This window comes from Diabrotica virgifera, chromosome 2 (assembly GCF_917563875.1).
Source record: "Diabrotica virgifera virgifera chromosome 2, PGI_DIABVI_V3a".
NCBI classification, from domain to species: domain Eukaryota; kingdom Metazoa; phylum Arthropoda; class Insecta; order Coleoptera; family Chrysomelidae; genus Diabrotica; species Diabrotica virgifera.
In genome coordinates, this window is record NC_065444.1 from 89,290,041 (window position 1) to 89,305,492 (window position 15,452).

The 15,452-nt window shown below is 33.5% G+C and overlaps 3 protein-coding genes across 3 annotated transcripts; all 3 read right to left on the minus strand.

Annotated features, from left to right (window-relative positions):
- Positions 1 to 1,402: 1,402 nt before the first annotated feature.
- On the minus strand, positions 1,403 to 1,909 carry LOC126880745 (uncharacterized). The gene has a single exon (XM_050644793.1). The coding sequence runs from the start codon at positions 1,907 to 1,909 to the stop codon at positions 1,403 to 1,405; it is 507 nt and encodes a 168-aa protein (XP_050500750.1).
- A 1,353-nt stretch (positions 1,910 to 3,262) lies between these two features.
- LOC126880746 (uncharacterized) lies at positions 3,263 to 4,892 on the minus strand. The gene is made up of 3 exons (XM_050644794.1): positions 4,440 to 4,892; positions 4,106 to 4,376; positions 3,263 to 3,302 (listed from the first exon to the last, which is right to left on the minus strand). The coding sequence occupies exons 1-3, from the start codon at positions 4,621 to 4,623 to the stop codon at positions 3,263 to 3,265; spliced, it is 495 nt and encodes a 164-aa protein (XP_050500751.1). The 5' UTR covers positions 4,624 to 4,892.
- Positions 4,893 to 12,074: 7,182 nt separating this feature from the next.
- On the minus strand, positions 12,075 to 15,048 carry LOC126880747 (piggyBac transposable element-derived protein 4-like). Its single transcript, XM_050644795.1, has 3 exons — positions 13,505 to 15,048; positions 13,338 to 13,449; positions 12,075 to 12,173 (listed from the first exon to the last, which is right to left on the minus strand). Exons 1-3 carry the CDS (start codon positions 15,046 to 15,048, stop codon positions 12,075 to 12,077), a joined length of 1,755 nt encoding a protein of 584 aa, XP_050500752.1.
- Between the last annotated feature and the right edge of the window lie 404 nt (positions 15,049 to 15,452).

The following is a 15,452-nucleotide window of genomic DNA, read 5'->3' on the forward strand; positions in this document are numbered from 1 at the left end:
AACTACCCTAAAGAGTTCATATGGGCACAAGTAAAGGGTGACGTAGCTAGAAACAACAATGCATACAACTTAGTTGATGTGAGAAGAATTTTACAGGAAACTATCGAAAGCCACTGCAGAAAATTGGAAACTATGTACATTATAGAGCATGCAAAAAAGGAGGAAGAAAAGTTATGGAACTTAGATTTCGTAGTTGACGAATGCTTATTAGAAACCAATTGTCATTGCACCAAACAACAAAACTTCAAAGGATGATCATAAACAAAGGAGAACAGAATATAGCAAATTCAAATATTTGGGAGTGACAATAATTGATAAAGGGGAAGATGAAAAATAAATAGAAAAGATACTACTAAAAGGAAGCAGAGCAATGGGATAATGAAAGTTACTTGACCAGTGGCATTGTATGCTTGTTACACTTGGACAATGAATAAGAAAGATGAAATGAAAATATGACATCTAGAAAACGAAAGTACTGCAGGGAATTTTTAGTGGAGTTAGGAGTGGAAAAAGAATAACAAATAATATGGAAAGTCAGACCAGAAATATCATGAACGATGTGGTTCAAAGTAATAAGCAGATTTGGATGGTAGGTATAAAAGTGCAGATTTGGATGGTAGGTATAGAAGTGCAGAATTGGAGGGAGAGAGTTAATGGCCAGCAGAGATAGAGAGTATTTTTTTGTGGCATCTGATGCAATTTACTATTTTAGGTGGGAATAAAGCCACAATTTTAGTTTGCAATTAAATTTAATTTTGATTTCGATATGTTTCGATTTCCACTTCGCAAGTCGTTATCAAAATGCAAAACATTTTGTTTTTGGTGCTTGGTAAAAAAAACTTCTAATTTAATTTTATCTGACTCATTTATATTAACAATTGAGGCCATGAGAGACAGAGTGGCCTAACTGATATTTACATTCAAAGAAAATGATAAGAAACTAACAATGTTCGACTGTTTTAGTAATTGTATGTTGACCAATAATGATTCTTGGTCAACATACAATTACTAAAACAATGGAACATTGTTAGCTTCTGATCATTTTCTTTGATTATGTAAAGTAATTTAAATATCAGTTAGGCCACTCATCTGGCTCTCATGGCCTCAGTTCAGACATTATATTATCCATTTTAAAGTGAATAACTTTAAATAAACGATGTTGCCAATACTTATCTATGAGTTGCGTTCCTGGGACGACTTTATTGAAAGATAGTTCATTCGAAAACATAAAATCAACTTAAGAATATCCATCAAAAAAATCATACCATGTGATTTGTTTTTAAAAATTTAAATCTCAAATAAATTTAACTTTAAACTTAAATTGTGGTTAAAATTCAAATAAATCAAAATTACATTGAAGCGAAGTTCCTGAGAAGATGAATGAATTGTATTGAACATACAATTATTCATCTTCTGAGGAACTGGTGTCACTGTCATCATTGCCAATTGAAATTATTAGTGGTTCTATGACACTATCCATGATACCATCTAGTTTACACATTTTTTCCTCTACTTTCAGGATGTGCTTAACACAATTTTGCCAATGTGTTGGAGTTACATTGTCCAGAGCTTGTAACAGTAGATTTTTTACTTCTTTCAGTTTATATGTTGTGTTTCTTAATGCCACTTCATTTTTCACTTGAGCCCAAATTTTCTCAATAGGATTCAACTCACAATGATATGGAGGCAACCGCAGTACAATTTGACCATTTTCTTTAGCCATCTCATCAGTTACATACATATTATACTCATTTTTATTTAATCGTATCAGGTGTAATAATTCTGACCTAACCATCTCCAAATTGAAAGGAATATTTTTTATTTTTAACCATTCCTGCATGTCTTTCTTTTTTGATGATGTTGTCGGAATTTTTTCTAATTTTCGGCTGTGGTATGCTGCATTATCCATTACAATAACAGCGTTTTTTGGTAATTTTTGCAGGATATTACTAAACCAATTTTCGAAAACAGATGCATTCATTTCTTCATGGTAATCTTCTGTCTTTCTTCCCTCAAAAAGTAAAAGTCCTTCATTAACAAAACCTAACTCTGATCCAATATGTAAAACTATGAGGCGTTTTCCTTTTCCTGATGGATTTTTCAAACCAGTAGACAACCCCTCAATAAAAGCCTGTCTAGGGTTTTTTATATCGGTGTCTACCCACACTTTCTCTTTGGTGTGACCTTCATTTACCCATGTTTCGTCAAGGTAATAAATTGGTTTACCTTGACTTCTGTATTCTTTTATAGAAGTTAGGTAACGACGTCTCCATCTTATGATATCATCACGTTCGATAACCCATATAGCACACAACGTCCGATGTACGTCCATATAACGTACATTTAAAGTCCAAACGTCCATGGACCAAAACTGGACGTACTATGTACGTACATTACCGGACGTCCATTGGACGTTTGATTTCAACGTACATTGGACATCCATTTGTGGTCCATGGATATTTTACACAAAACGCGACTATTATATTAAGTCCCAATACAAACTAAATGAGAATCTTCTTGACAACGTTGTCGCTCTTCGCGCTATCGGTCGTGAAAGGTGTAGTATTAGGCAGGTACTTTTAGGGGATTATCGCTGTTAATTGTTGTGGAATACTGAAGGATGGTTTATTTATGATAATTCACAGAATGGCAAACGCGCTTGTAATATACGACAACGGTACTGACTCTAAAAATAGTTTGGAACAGAAACAGAACAGAGATTAAACCTCTTTTTAATGTGCATGCTCCTAGGGCGTCATTATCTGAATCTCGTCTTTATGAAAATACATCCTGTGATATATTTGTGTTTTCTGTTTATCGTGCAAGTGCAGTCGTGCATTAATGAAGTTCCTAGTTCCTATAATAAAGTATATATTATAATGAAGTTATAGTAAAGAGAAATAAAAAAGGTCTTTTGTGTAATATTTTTAAGTATCTATAAGTTTAGTATTATAAGGAACTATTTCCTATAAAAGCTTTTTGCTATGTATTCACAAAATTATGGATACTAGATTGCTTTCTGAAAAGTGCCCTACAAATGTCCATAAGACGTACATTGAATGTACATAAGGTGTACACTGAACGCTCCAATACAACGTACAATGTACGTTTGTAGCGGACGTTCTATGGACGTCCAATTTTGTGAACTCTGGACATTCGTTGGACGTCCATCGGATGTCCATTGTACCTTAGCGGGACGTCCATTGGACGTTCCAATGTACACAGATGTACGTCCATTGGATGTCCATAAAACGTACTTGTGCTATCTGGGAAGATGACTTCTTCGACTTCTCTTCAAGTACCTACAAAATAATAAAATGTATATTTTGACCTTACCTTTATCTTTCTCCATACAAATTTTTATGTTTAAAACACTCATAAAATAGGTATATTATTATAATAAAAACAATTGATATTCCGCGATTATTTGGTATAAAAATACAAAAAAATCTATGAAATTCACCTTTCTTCAACCTAGATTCACCCTTCTTAAGTTCAAAATCGGTATATATAAAAAAATGCATTTTCTCGACTTCCAATCGAGCAATTTTCTTCATTTTTTTTTTAATCTGAGGTAACTCGAGTAGAGCCACCTAAATAGTGCATAATTAAATCCAAAATATGCTTTAGTTTTGTTATAATAAATTAATTTATTTATAACAAAATAAAACCACATTTTTTCCTATGTTGTAGAATGCTTTTTAAGAAAAACTTACCACATGTGTACCTTTTTAACGTTATAAATACAAATATTCTTATTTGAATGTTGTCTAATTCTTTAGACAATCTTTGTTTAAACAAATTAAAAATTTTTGTTGATTTTTTTACCGGGCGGGGACTGATCGGTTTTAGCGTCTCTGATTTCGCTTCAGAAGAATATATGTCATCTGTGTTTATATTTCCTTGATGAAATAAAGACTATTTAATTAAATAAAGATTGTTTAAATAATTATACAGCTTTCAAATGAAACAATTTGCATTTAGAGCGTCTACAACATAGGAAAAAATATCCTCTAATTGATTGCCTAACCCAGACATAATATGAATATTTTTTGGGTTGCACTTATTATTTACTATTAATTGTGGCTAACCCATATTTACTTACTTAAAATTTATTTGCTTCAAGAATTTATATAATGTTGAACGACACATGTTTGGAAGATCTGGGCGGTTGTTAACTTCACTTAAAATTTTATTTAAAGTGGGCATTTCGTTCTTGAAAAAGAAGCTGTGTACTATCTGTCGTACAGATGTTTTAACTTTTTCGTCATATCTTGAAAGTACAGCAGGTCTACCGCCAATATTTTTAGGACATCTTACAGTTCCAGTTTGCTTATATTCCTTAATGGTTCTATAAATCGTTGAATTCGCAACACCTAAAATTAGAACATTACTTAGTAAGTCTTTGATTTTAACAATCGGTATTCTGAAAAACTTACCTGTTGCCTGCTTTATTTTTGCTACCATGGCTGTTATTTTCATTCCAGGATCATCAATTTTTATTTGTTTGTACATATTTATAATGAATTGTTTTTCATTTGATGATAAATGTCTACCCAAATTCACTCCGCGTTTTTTAGGTGGAGAAGGGCAATTACCACTAGTACTCGACATTGAATCCATATTTTTATCGTAATGACACTAATATGACGCTAAATAGTTCTAAAAAGAACTGTTTTTTTAAATAAATGCAGACGAAAAATCAAAAAATTATAGGAATAACGCAAAAACACAAAAACTCGATATAATTTTTGAATTTTAAATAATAGTGTCAATTTCAGAAATGTCAATGTCATAATTTAGTGGAGTAAACTCGCCTGCCGTTGGACCAATTAGAAACAAGCATTACGGCGCGGTAAATTTGAATCACTCCTCTTGGTAAAAAAACAAACAATAGACATTCTCTATCTTACATTTGACATCTAAGGAATGGTTGCAATTTTCATTGACGTTCGTACCAAGATAGGTAGGTATTGGGACCGTGCAAGTTCGGCAAAGCGACCTCTATTTCTACGCTCTGTACTTTTATTCACACTTTTAATTATATTGGCCAATTATATTAGTCCTAGTTGCTGGATAATTGTCAAGGCCCTAGTCCAAAAAAAAAATAATAAGAAGAAAAAATAAGATGCAGGTAAACGATTGCAAACGTAAACAATTGTATGTAGTAAATAAAATTAGTTATTAAAATGCAGTACTGCAAGCAAAATACAAATAATTAAATTTACCTTTATATAATAATTGCATATCATATCAATATTGTGGAGCACTATATATTTTTTCTACTTCAATGACAGAAGGTATGAAATATACGTCAATTTGACAATTTCGATTGACAATATGAATTATTTAAGATAGTTGCAATATTTCTCCGCGACTCGCGTACAGTCGTTTCTCGTTCTTGCACACCGCGAATATTGCTTTTTCTATTTGTTGACCATTCATACTGACTCGTCCAAATTGCTGTTAGAGATGTTTTGTCTTAATGTTTCCATATTTCTGACTTACTTCTGTGATCACGTTCATTAACTCATGCGGAGGGCTTTGTAACTGTCAGCGAATACTACGTAGTCGTCCGTGTGTTATTGTTTATTCGTTAATTTCTATTCCGGCTTCAACCTAGGTATTCTCTTGAAAGATTAGAGTATCTGTTAAACAACACAGTTGATAGTATACCTACAGTATACATCTTTGTCGGACTTCACGTTTGATTTTTCATATCATCGTATTCTCCAGCCTTTGTACGGATGTTTGATTCCAGTGAATATTGCTAATAATTACTAGGTCCCCGGTGTTTATTCCAATATTTAATAATATCTCCATCCGCTGGTCGTGCTCTACCGTATAGAACGTTTTATGGTAATCAATGACGCATACTTTATAACAACCTTATATAGCTTTCCTAATTAATAATAATAATTATTATTAAATTATGAAATCAATTTCTGTTTCGAAATATTTAGGTTAAATTCTAATTAATTGTTAATAAACAAGCGACAATAGTTCTTGCATTTTTCCCTTACTTGATCCTTTCTGTAACGTCAGTGACTATACAAATGATTATTATAAACACTGTTAACTTTTATAAGACCTAAATGTTTTCAAAAACCGTTTTACTTGTGCTATTATGAATCCCTATATCCAAAAAGATGCATGTCCATCTTTGTTTTAATTTTATAACAGTCATAACGAGATCTTCCACAACACACAATATAACTATCTAAAGTTTGATATTAATATAATGATTACAATGTTTGTAATATAGTTAATAACTCTACCTAACGAGGTCTGGTTTAGATTCATTTTAGCAGAAATAGTCCCAACAGGCGTGCTCTTAAAACCCTTGTAATATAAACAGTTGTTCATATGTTAAATGCGCGTGTTGAAATTTTAAAAAATCAGTCGTCGTGATCGATGTAGATAAAAATAATCTTCTAATTAAATATTACATTACTCGAAAGAAAGAGCGGGCGACATGCGATTTATGATTCATGACGGCACGTTTATATGCGATAGTAGGTTTATACGTAAGGAGAGGGACATATTGGTGCTGGTCGAAGAAAAGTTTCACCGCACCAGGTGTCCCTATCTCTACTGATGATGATGAAATAAGGATAAGGCATTACTCAAAACACAGCTCTGAGGTATACCATTATCGAAAGCGCGTATTTTTTGAAGTCATACTTCTTTAGGCGCGATGGGAGTGAATTTTACATCAAAATCCTTAGTGCCGGACGCACGCGCGTTATACCTTTGCTCTGATTGGGTGTTCAAATGAAATGTCAAAAATTATCCAATATGGCGGATGTAGCACAGCTGTGGTTTGATGTGGTCTATGTTTGTGGTTATGGCTGGTGTGTTATAAAATTTGTGAGAAGAGAAAAGAGAAACAACAGACAAAAGTTAGTTAATAGTTATACTGCCTTTGTAAATAGTTTTCGTATAAATTTTTGGACTTATTAATATAGAAAAGATGCCAGGTGTGGAAGCCCATCAAACAGAGAAGTGGAGTTTTATTCTGTGACTGCGGTTTTCAATCACAAAATTACTGATAAAAACCGATTATCTCGAAGGCGTAGAGATCTGTGGATAACATCAATCAAGCGGGACGATCTCATACAAAATTAAAGAATCAGAGAGTCGAGTAATATTGTAGTGACTTTTTAAATAGTTTTTAAAAGCGACAGGTACGTAATAATTGTAAATGTTTCAGTATCCTAATTAAAAAAGTCATAGGTCACTTCTATCAATATTCACCTAATATGTATATTGTTTTCTTACTCCTGTTTTGTTGTATTTTCTTTCAATTTCATTCAATTCTAAATAATTTCAATTCAAAATCAAAATAATTTGGTTAAATTCAGAACCGTCAAAAATTTAATCCGTTTAGTTAGTTGATCTTCGCACGTGATGACACATGGTCTCCGTGGGTAAAGTTTAAGGTGAATGAATTTCAATACTAACTGCGCTGATAAACGGGTTCGAACCCAAATGGAAACTTTTATTGTTTTTTTTTTATACATTTAATGATTATTTATTTATATAAGTTTATTTATTATATAATTATTTTTTCAGAAAATACGTACAGTTGAACCCCGTTAACTCGGATTAATTGGGACCGCGGCCGATCCGGGTTATCGAAAATCCGGGTTAGCCGGAGAAAATGGTAAAAATTAATAAAATATGGTATGCTTACAGATAAACTGGTATACCTTTGGCTATAGTATATTGGTCCGGGTTAGCCGGAGTTCCGGGTTATCGGGGGCCGACTTATCGGGGTTCCACTGTATTTAGTTAAAAAATTTTCCTACATTGTTCAGAAATCATTTGTGGCATTTTTCAACGTGTATGTTTGTGTGTGTTTTTCTTTTATTATTTTAATTTTTGGCACTGTTTTAATAAAAATTTTTGAGAAGTAGTAAGTATTAAAATTAGTTTAATATTTAAATAAAATATAAATAAACTGTTTAAAATATATTAATTTCGTTGAAATCATATAATAGAAGCATTATAGAAGTATAACTTCTTACGTGCGTACAAAGTACACACACATTCTTTTTTTATTTCTATTGGCTAATATGTACTCTAAACTCTAAAAGATCCATTAGTTATTTTTTTTAAACGCACTAACTATTACTACTCAAATTATATTCTGCTAACTTTCTGAAATAGTCTTTATGTAGTTTTGAACACACTTTGAACACACTTTGAACACCTAAACATACTGTTATTACTTGTGTTTAATTAAAAATTGTTAAGCGGTTTATGTCTAAAGCATGACCAGGTCATCCATTGCGCACCGATTTGTTGATTTCATCGTCGTTCTTTTTCTTGATGTACCTATCCAGGACTAATGTTGGTGATCATCATGGCAATATTTGTCGTACCTGGACCTCGCTTTGCAAACATTTTCCTTGTAGGAAAGCTTGTAGGAGAGCATATCTTCATTCATTTCGTATTATGTGTACGAAGTATTTAACTTTTGAGATTTGATATTGGTCAGTACCGCTCGGTTCTTCTTCATTCTTTGAAGGCGTCCTCGTTCCTCCTCGGTCAGTATAATGGGTATTTTCCGATGTAGTCACATCTCAAATGCCTCCAATTTTCTGCACATATCTCCATATAAGAATCGCATCATTCTTACTTTTATACCAAGAGAGAGCTGAGTGCTCAATTATATCTGCACATGCTCCGACAGAAGATAAAGACGAACTTAAAGTTGACTTCTTTGGACAACTCGAAAAAATGCTTGAGAAAATCCCCAAACAAGACATGCAGATAATATGTGGAGACTTGAACGCAAAAATTGGCAAAGAACCTAACCTAAGACCGACAATAGGACAATACAGCCTCCACGATATCTCAAGCGATAATGAACAAAGGCCCGTAGAGCCGGCTAACAATATGCTTATAAAGTCTACTATGTTACAACACAAAAACATCCATAAATAGACTGGTGTTTCTGATGACAACTCCACACCGAACCAAATTGATCACATAATAACTGTCGATGCTAGACATGGAAGTAATGTGCTAGATATAAGAGGCCTCAGGAAAGTAGATGGACGTACAGACCATTACCTAGTAGTGGCAAAAATCAGGTTAAGAATATATTCACAAGCACCTAAAATGAGCGAAGCATTGGGAAAGTGGAACATCGAGAAACTGCAAAATTAGAAAATCCGAGAAAATTGCGAAGAGGAAATCAAGGCAGCAAATGGAAAATTCAATTACGGAGTCGGCAGAACTAAGAATAGGTAAATCAGGAAGGGAACAAGGAAATGGTTTGATAGAGACTGCCAAGAAAAACTACAGACAGACAGAAAAAGCGAAATATTATGCTTCAACAAGAAACAACAGAAAGTAAAGAAAACTATGCAACTTCACGCCGAAAAACAAGAAAGTTAATTAGAGAGAAAAAAAGGAAATACGAACAACAGCAATATGAATAAATGGGAAAGAATAGACAACAGTCAAATAGTCGAGCATTTTACAAATCAGTGTCAACCGAAAGAGAGGATTCAGACTAGATGCGTGTCTATACTCAAAAAAAAAATGATAAATTAATAATCAATGAAGAGGAACTGCTCCAAACATGGCAAGAATATTTCAACAATTTACTAAACATACATCAAGACGAAGAACATGGAGAACATATATAACTTGAGGTGGACCCGGTAGGGGACAAAAACATAGACGAAACATTGCAAGCAATTAACAAGTTGAAGATTGCAAAAGCTCCAGACTCCGACAACATTCCGTCTAAGTTCCTTAAGTACGGAGGAGAAACTTTACATAGACAAATACACAAACTAATAACACTTATATGGAACGTAGAGAAAATACCAACAAAATGGCACGATAGTGTAATAATCCCCATCCACACAAAGGGAGACAAAACCAAGTCCTCTAATTATAGAGGTATCTCCTTACTTAACCCTCAACTGGTATGGTGGGTCAATACTGACCCAACAAAATTTAGTTTGATTATTTTTTGATGATTTTAACTTCCAATCGTATAGTAAGATATTTGAACACGTGTTTAATTCTGTTCAATTAGATTAAAATATTATACTGAGAATTATCTACTGTAGAAAATTACCGATAGAATTTTTTTAAATAGATTGTTTCTGTTTAATGGCAACCAGTTTCCTAGTTTTGACAACTGTCACATTTAAGACAATATCCATAATATACGTATTAAAAAATAATCTTGCGAATATCACACGACAGTAAGAATAAATAAGAAAATAATGCTTCATTTTTGCCCAAATTTGTTGTCATTGGGCAATAGCCACTCGAGCCCTGCGGGCTCTCGTGTCTATTGCAAGACAACAAATTTTCGAAAAACTGTCGCATTATTTTCAATTTGCTCTCACTCTCTTGTGATATTATACCCTACAATTTAACCAATATTGCAATCGGCGTACTGTACTGGCCAGCCATGAATTCTTCTATTTTCTACAGTAGGTACTCTAAGTTGACCTACGACCATTGTGCATGCGGGCGACTGTTTTTTTTAATTTAAGTTTTCAATCAATTTTTAGGTACAAAACACCCTGGAATTTTTGACATTATGACTAAAATTCTTAATTTTCTAAAAATCGACAAGGAAAAGAAAATGTTTTTCCTGTAGTTGGCTGTATACCATCAATCGCAAAATTGGAAAGAAATCCTTTGTAAAAGGTATACAATTTTTTTATTAAAATCCCTTAAAAGGGCTACATCACAACAAAACGTTTTCGATTTTTATAAAAAATCATCATCAGTGTACGATCTAAAAATAAGTGTAACCGATTTAATGAATATAAAGTTAGTACTTAAATTTTGAAAGGTTAGAGCAAATTGGTTATACTTACAAACTGGATGCTAGCTGAGCCACAAAAGAAAAATATCTGGGTAAAAACACTTTACATATAATATAGACGCCTTAAAAGCGCATACTTCAATAAAAAGCCCTGTAGTGGTCACATGACCAACAGGATAATGCCCTAAGGTAATGTATACAGATTTCCCAACACGTGGGATCCAAATTGAGTTGATTACATTTCAATGACTTAATGGCAACTGAAAGCGAAATGAGTGATATATCTGAAAGGTGTCAAAAGACAGACGGACAACGTGACGTGGAATTTACCCTGTATTACCACAGCCAACTAATTGTAGTAAAATATTTTTTAAAAATTTACATAGTAATAACAAACATCAACAAAGTTTTGGCTATAATTACACTTCAGTACCTTTAATATGTAAGATGTAAGTAGAATATGAAATGATTTTTATAATCTAAATAGAGAATTAGCCAGAATGTATGCAGCCATCTATACATAATTCAAATGAAGTTGAATTAGCAAATAATGGTAAATTTATGGTAAAGGACAATTTGGACCAAATAATTATGTGGAGATATTTTCGCTAAGTTGTTTTATTTATATGGATAGGTTGATGATTATGGTTCCTATTCAAATTGAAGTAAGTCCAACTGTGCTGATGAAAATTTAATTTACTATGAGTTAAAAGGAGTTTTGGTTTAATTGTACTAACTGGCAGAGTAAATTAGAGAGTCTGTAGGAAATGGAAGTCTGATATCAAAGTAGTGTTGAAATTAAGATAAGTAGTATGAGTCACAGGAGGAGACTGATATGATATAATGATATGTGAATTAATTGGTTATAGGTAATTAAATGTTGATATTGGAAGTGAAGACAGAATATCAATTGAACTAATAACCTGGGCAAAAATATGAGGTCGTTTTGTGTAACTTAGATATCTAGGACTAAAAATGTTTTATGACTTAGGGATTTTTTTATACCAAGTTATCGAGTTGAATTGAGAAGGTTTAAAACTGGATGGGTGTATGAAGGTGTTTTGGAAAGATAAGCATTATGTGTAAAAATAGTAGGTAATGAATAATGACTAATTTATGGTTTGATATCAGAATTGTTTACTGTAATGAGGTGTGATGAGAAAGGCTGGGCGCCCCTGAAACCAGACCCCACACCCTATGGATAAGAGAGTGGAAGTATTAGGATAAAAAAATTTTTAGAACTATTTTTTCTGAAGTTTAGTTGGACCTAGAACGAAAACCTGATCAAATGGCGATATGTTGTGGATATTTTCCACCCAACTCCACAACATATCGCCATTTGATCAGGTTTTCGTTCTAGGTCCAACTAAAATTCAGAAAAAATAGTTATAAAAAAATTTTTATCCTAATACTTCCATTCTCTTATCCATAGGGTGTGGGGTCTGGTTTCTGGGGCGCCCAGCCTTTCTCATCACACCTCATTACAGTAAACAATTCTGATATCAAACCATAAATTATTCATTATTCATTACCTACTATTTTTACACATAATGCTTATTTTTCCAAAACACCTTCATACATCCATCCAGTTTTAAACCTTTTCAATTCAACTCGATAACTTGGTATAAAAAAATCCCTAAGTCATAAAATATTTTTAGTCCTAGATGTCTATGTTACATAAAAGGACCTCATACTTTTGCCCAGGTTATTAGTTCCATTGATATTCTGTCTTCACTTCCAATATCAATACTTAGGTACCTATAACCAATTAATTCACATATCATTATATCATACCAGTCTCCTCCTGTGACTCATACTACTTATCTTAATTTCAACACTACTTTGATATCAGATTTCCATTTACTACAGACTCTCTAATTTACTCTGCCAATTAGTACAATTAAACCAAAACTCCTTTTAATTCATAGTTAATTAAATTTTCATCAGCACAGTTGGACTTACTTCAATTTGAATAGGAACCACAATCATCAACCTATCCATATAAATAAAACATCTTAGCGAAAATATCTCCACTTAATTATTTAGTCTAAATTGTTCTTTACCATAAATGGATCCATTATTTGCTAACTAATTCAACTTCATTTGAATTATGTATAGATGGCTGCATACAATGTGGCTAATTCTCTATTTACATTATAAAAATCATTTCATACTCTACTTACATCTTACATATTCAAGGTACTTAACCCTTTCTTTACCGGTCGTCAATACCTATGTAGTACTGCCAGAACCAGAGTTTTTAAAATGTCATGAGCCCCAGTGCCATATATATACGCCATTATAGAAAATAGATCAAGAGTTGTTTTATGAGGAGATAATAAATACTATTGATATGAAATAATTGATTCAGCTTGTATATTTTATTATAAGAATATACATTTTAATACATTTCTTTTGTGTGATATTCTTCGAAGCAAGGAAAAACACATAGACCCACGTCGCATTCATTGCACATATATCTTGAATCTCGCCTCTTTTTTTGGTCACGAATTTTAGACTGTGAACAAACAATGCATCTTCGAACTTTTTTATTTGGTACCATAGCCGGAAAATGTCGCCCCGTCAGACGCTGATGTTTTGATGTATTCAACGTCCTGGGTATGGTTTTTGGTACATTATAACTGTAACAAAAGATTTTCGTAAATAAAATAAATTTATAGTCTCTCACAAAATTACCTTTCAAGCAGCTGTCGAGTTAGCCTCAATTGGAAATCTGCCAAGGGCAACTGCCCTGGATTTTGCATAAGGAATAATGCATGACTGTTCAGGACACATAGATCAAGAATGTGAAAGAATAGTTTCTTGTACCACTTTAATGTTTTTCTAACGCATTCTGTGGAACTTAGCATCATATCCGTTCTGTCTACTGCTCCCATATTTTGGTTGTAGTGGACGACACATTCCGGTTTCTTCACAGATTCCCCTGTCTTCATGTTTGTTTTATTTACATTTATCATTTGATCTTTATGAAAAGTTGTCAACATATTAACGTCTCTACGATCTTTCCATCTAACGGCTAACATATTATCGCTAACCATCGATTTTGTTTCGCCTTTTTCTAATTTACCCGATAAATCAGGCATTTGTTTTCTGTTAGTTCTAACGGTACCACATGTATTTGTTTTGTGTTCAAATAAATAGGTAGAAAGCGTTGGAGAGGTATACCAGTTATCCGTGAATAGAGAGTGGCCTTTATCTAAATAAGACTTCATAAGTGTTGTTACAACTGACCCTGATATCCCCAGATCCTTGTATAGCTCTATTTCCGTTTTGGAGCCTGTATATACGATAAAATTTAAAACGTATCCTGTCTCACAGTCGCACAAAAGAAATAGTTTAATGCCAAAACGATGACGTTTTGTCCTTATAAACTGCTTGAAAAGCAGGCGTCCTTTACAAAGCATTAAACTCTCATCAATTACTAAGTTCTGGAATGGAGAAAATCTCTGAGCAAATGTATTTTTGATCTTTTCGAAAATTCCTCGTAACTTATGGAAAGAGTCGCCTTTAATTTGTTGGGCATTATCTGCAAAATGTAACATGCGTAATATAATTTGAAAGCGGTTTCTGGACATAACTTTTCCAAATATTGGAGTGTACAACAATTCATCTGTCGACCAATTTTCGACAAGTTTGTTTTTTCGATGACGAGCAGCAAGGAAAAGAACAGCAATAAAAGTAAAGAAATCTTCTTTAGTCATTGCTGTCCAAGTTATTTTTGTATTCAAATGTGTCTGTTCTAAAGCATATTTATTAGTCTGCGTTATAATCATGTTCACTACCTCATCATTCATAAATAATAGAAAATAATCCAATTCACTGAATGGAACTTCCGTGTTTTCTAAACAAGCACCAGCAGTTTTATCGTCAAAATTATGTATTTGAGGAATAAACTTGCCTTTTGTCCAGTTCACGCTAAAGTTTTCAGGTAAAGCATTCCTTACCGCTTGTGCTTCTTTCTGTTCATCATTGGCCGCCATTTCATTTATCTCATCCTCACTGTCGCTGTGGTTTTCGGTGCACAACATGTGATCAATCTCTTCTTCGCTACTAGCTTCACTGTCAGTAGGTTGAAATTCACTTCCACTGTCAATGTAGGGATCTTCATCGGAATCTAGACAATCTAGTATTCTATCGATATCGGCCTCCGCAAGGCCACACATACTAACTTTAGTTTTCTCACGTTTTCTCTTCCGCGACGTATTCGAACTACACGCCATTTTATTTACTTTCCTTACCGCTTGGCTTGGCACGTTGCACTGTTCAATATAACCGACCGGCGCGGCGGTGCCGGTATCCAATAACTCGTGTTGAATCGGGCTCCATCGATATTCTTTGCTGATGCCATATATTTGCGGCGGTGGTTCTGATAGCACGTTTATATGAACGAATTATTACGGCACTGAGCGTACAGACTTGTTTAGACTGCCGTATAAATGTGACGGTGGGTTTAAAATGTGACCAAAAAATAAAAAGTGTCGCCTGTATATTGTCCTAGAATTTAAAACAATTTCACCGGCGAACGTATAAATACGGCGGTGGGACTGAGAGCCCATCTAGTTGTTGCCGTATATATACGGCGCTGGTAAAGAAAGGGTTAAATGTAATTATAGCCACAACATTG

Bases quoted from the DNA above. Each gene is read 5' to 3' on its own strand.
- LOC126880747 (XM_050644795.1), bottom strand. From the start codon at position 15,048: ATGGCGTGTAGTTCGAATACGTCGCGGAAGAGAAAACGTGAGAAAACT. The intron at 13,450-13,504 runs GTAATTTTGTGA...CTTTTGTTACAG, and splicing joins ACTCGACAGCTGCTTGAAAG to TTATAATGTACCAAAAACCA. The intron at 12,174-13,337 runs GTTTGTTCACAG...TCTGAATTTTAG, and splicing joins AAAAAGTTCGAAGATGCATT to TTGGACCTAGAACGAAAACC.
- LOC126880746 (XM_050644794.1), bottom strand. From the start codon at position 4,623: ATGGATTCAATGTCGAGTACTAGTGGTAATTGCCCTTCTCCACCTAAA. The intron at 4,377-4,439 runs GTAAGTTTTTCA...TTCTAATTTTAG, and splicing joins AAAAATAAAGCAGGCAACAG to GTGTTGCGAATTCAACGATT. The intron at 3,303-4,105 runs GTAAGTAAATAT...ATTATTTTGTAG, and splicing joins TTGAAGCAAATAAATTTTAA to GTACTTGAAGAGAAGTCGAA.
- LOC126880745 (XM_050644793.1), bottom strand. From the start codon at position 1,909: ATGGATAATGCAGCATACCACAGCCGAAAATTAGAAAAAATTCCGACA.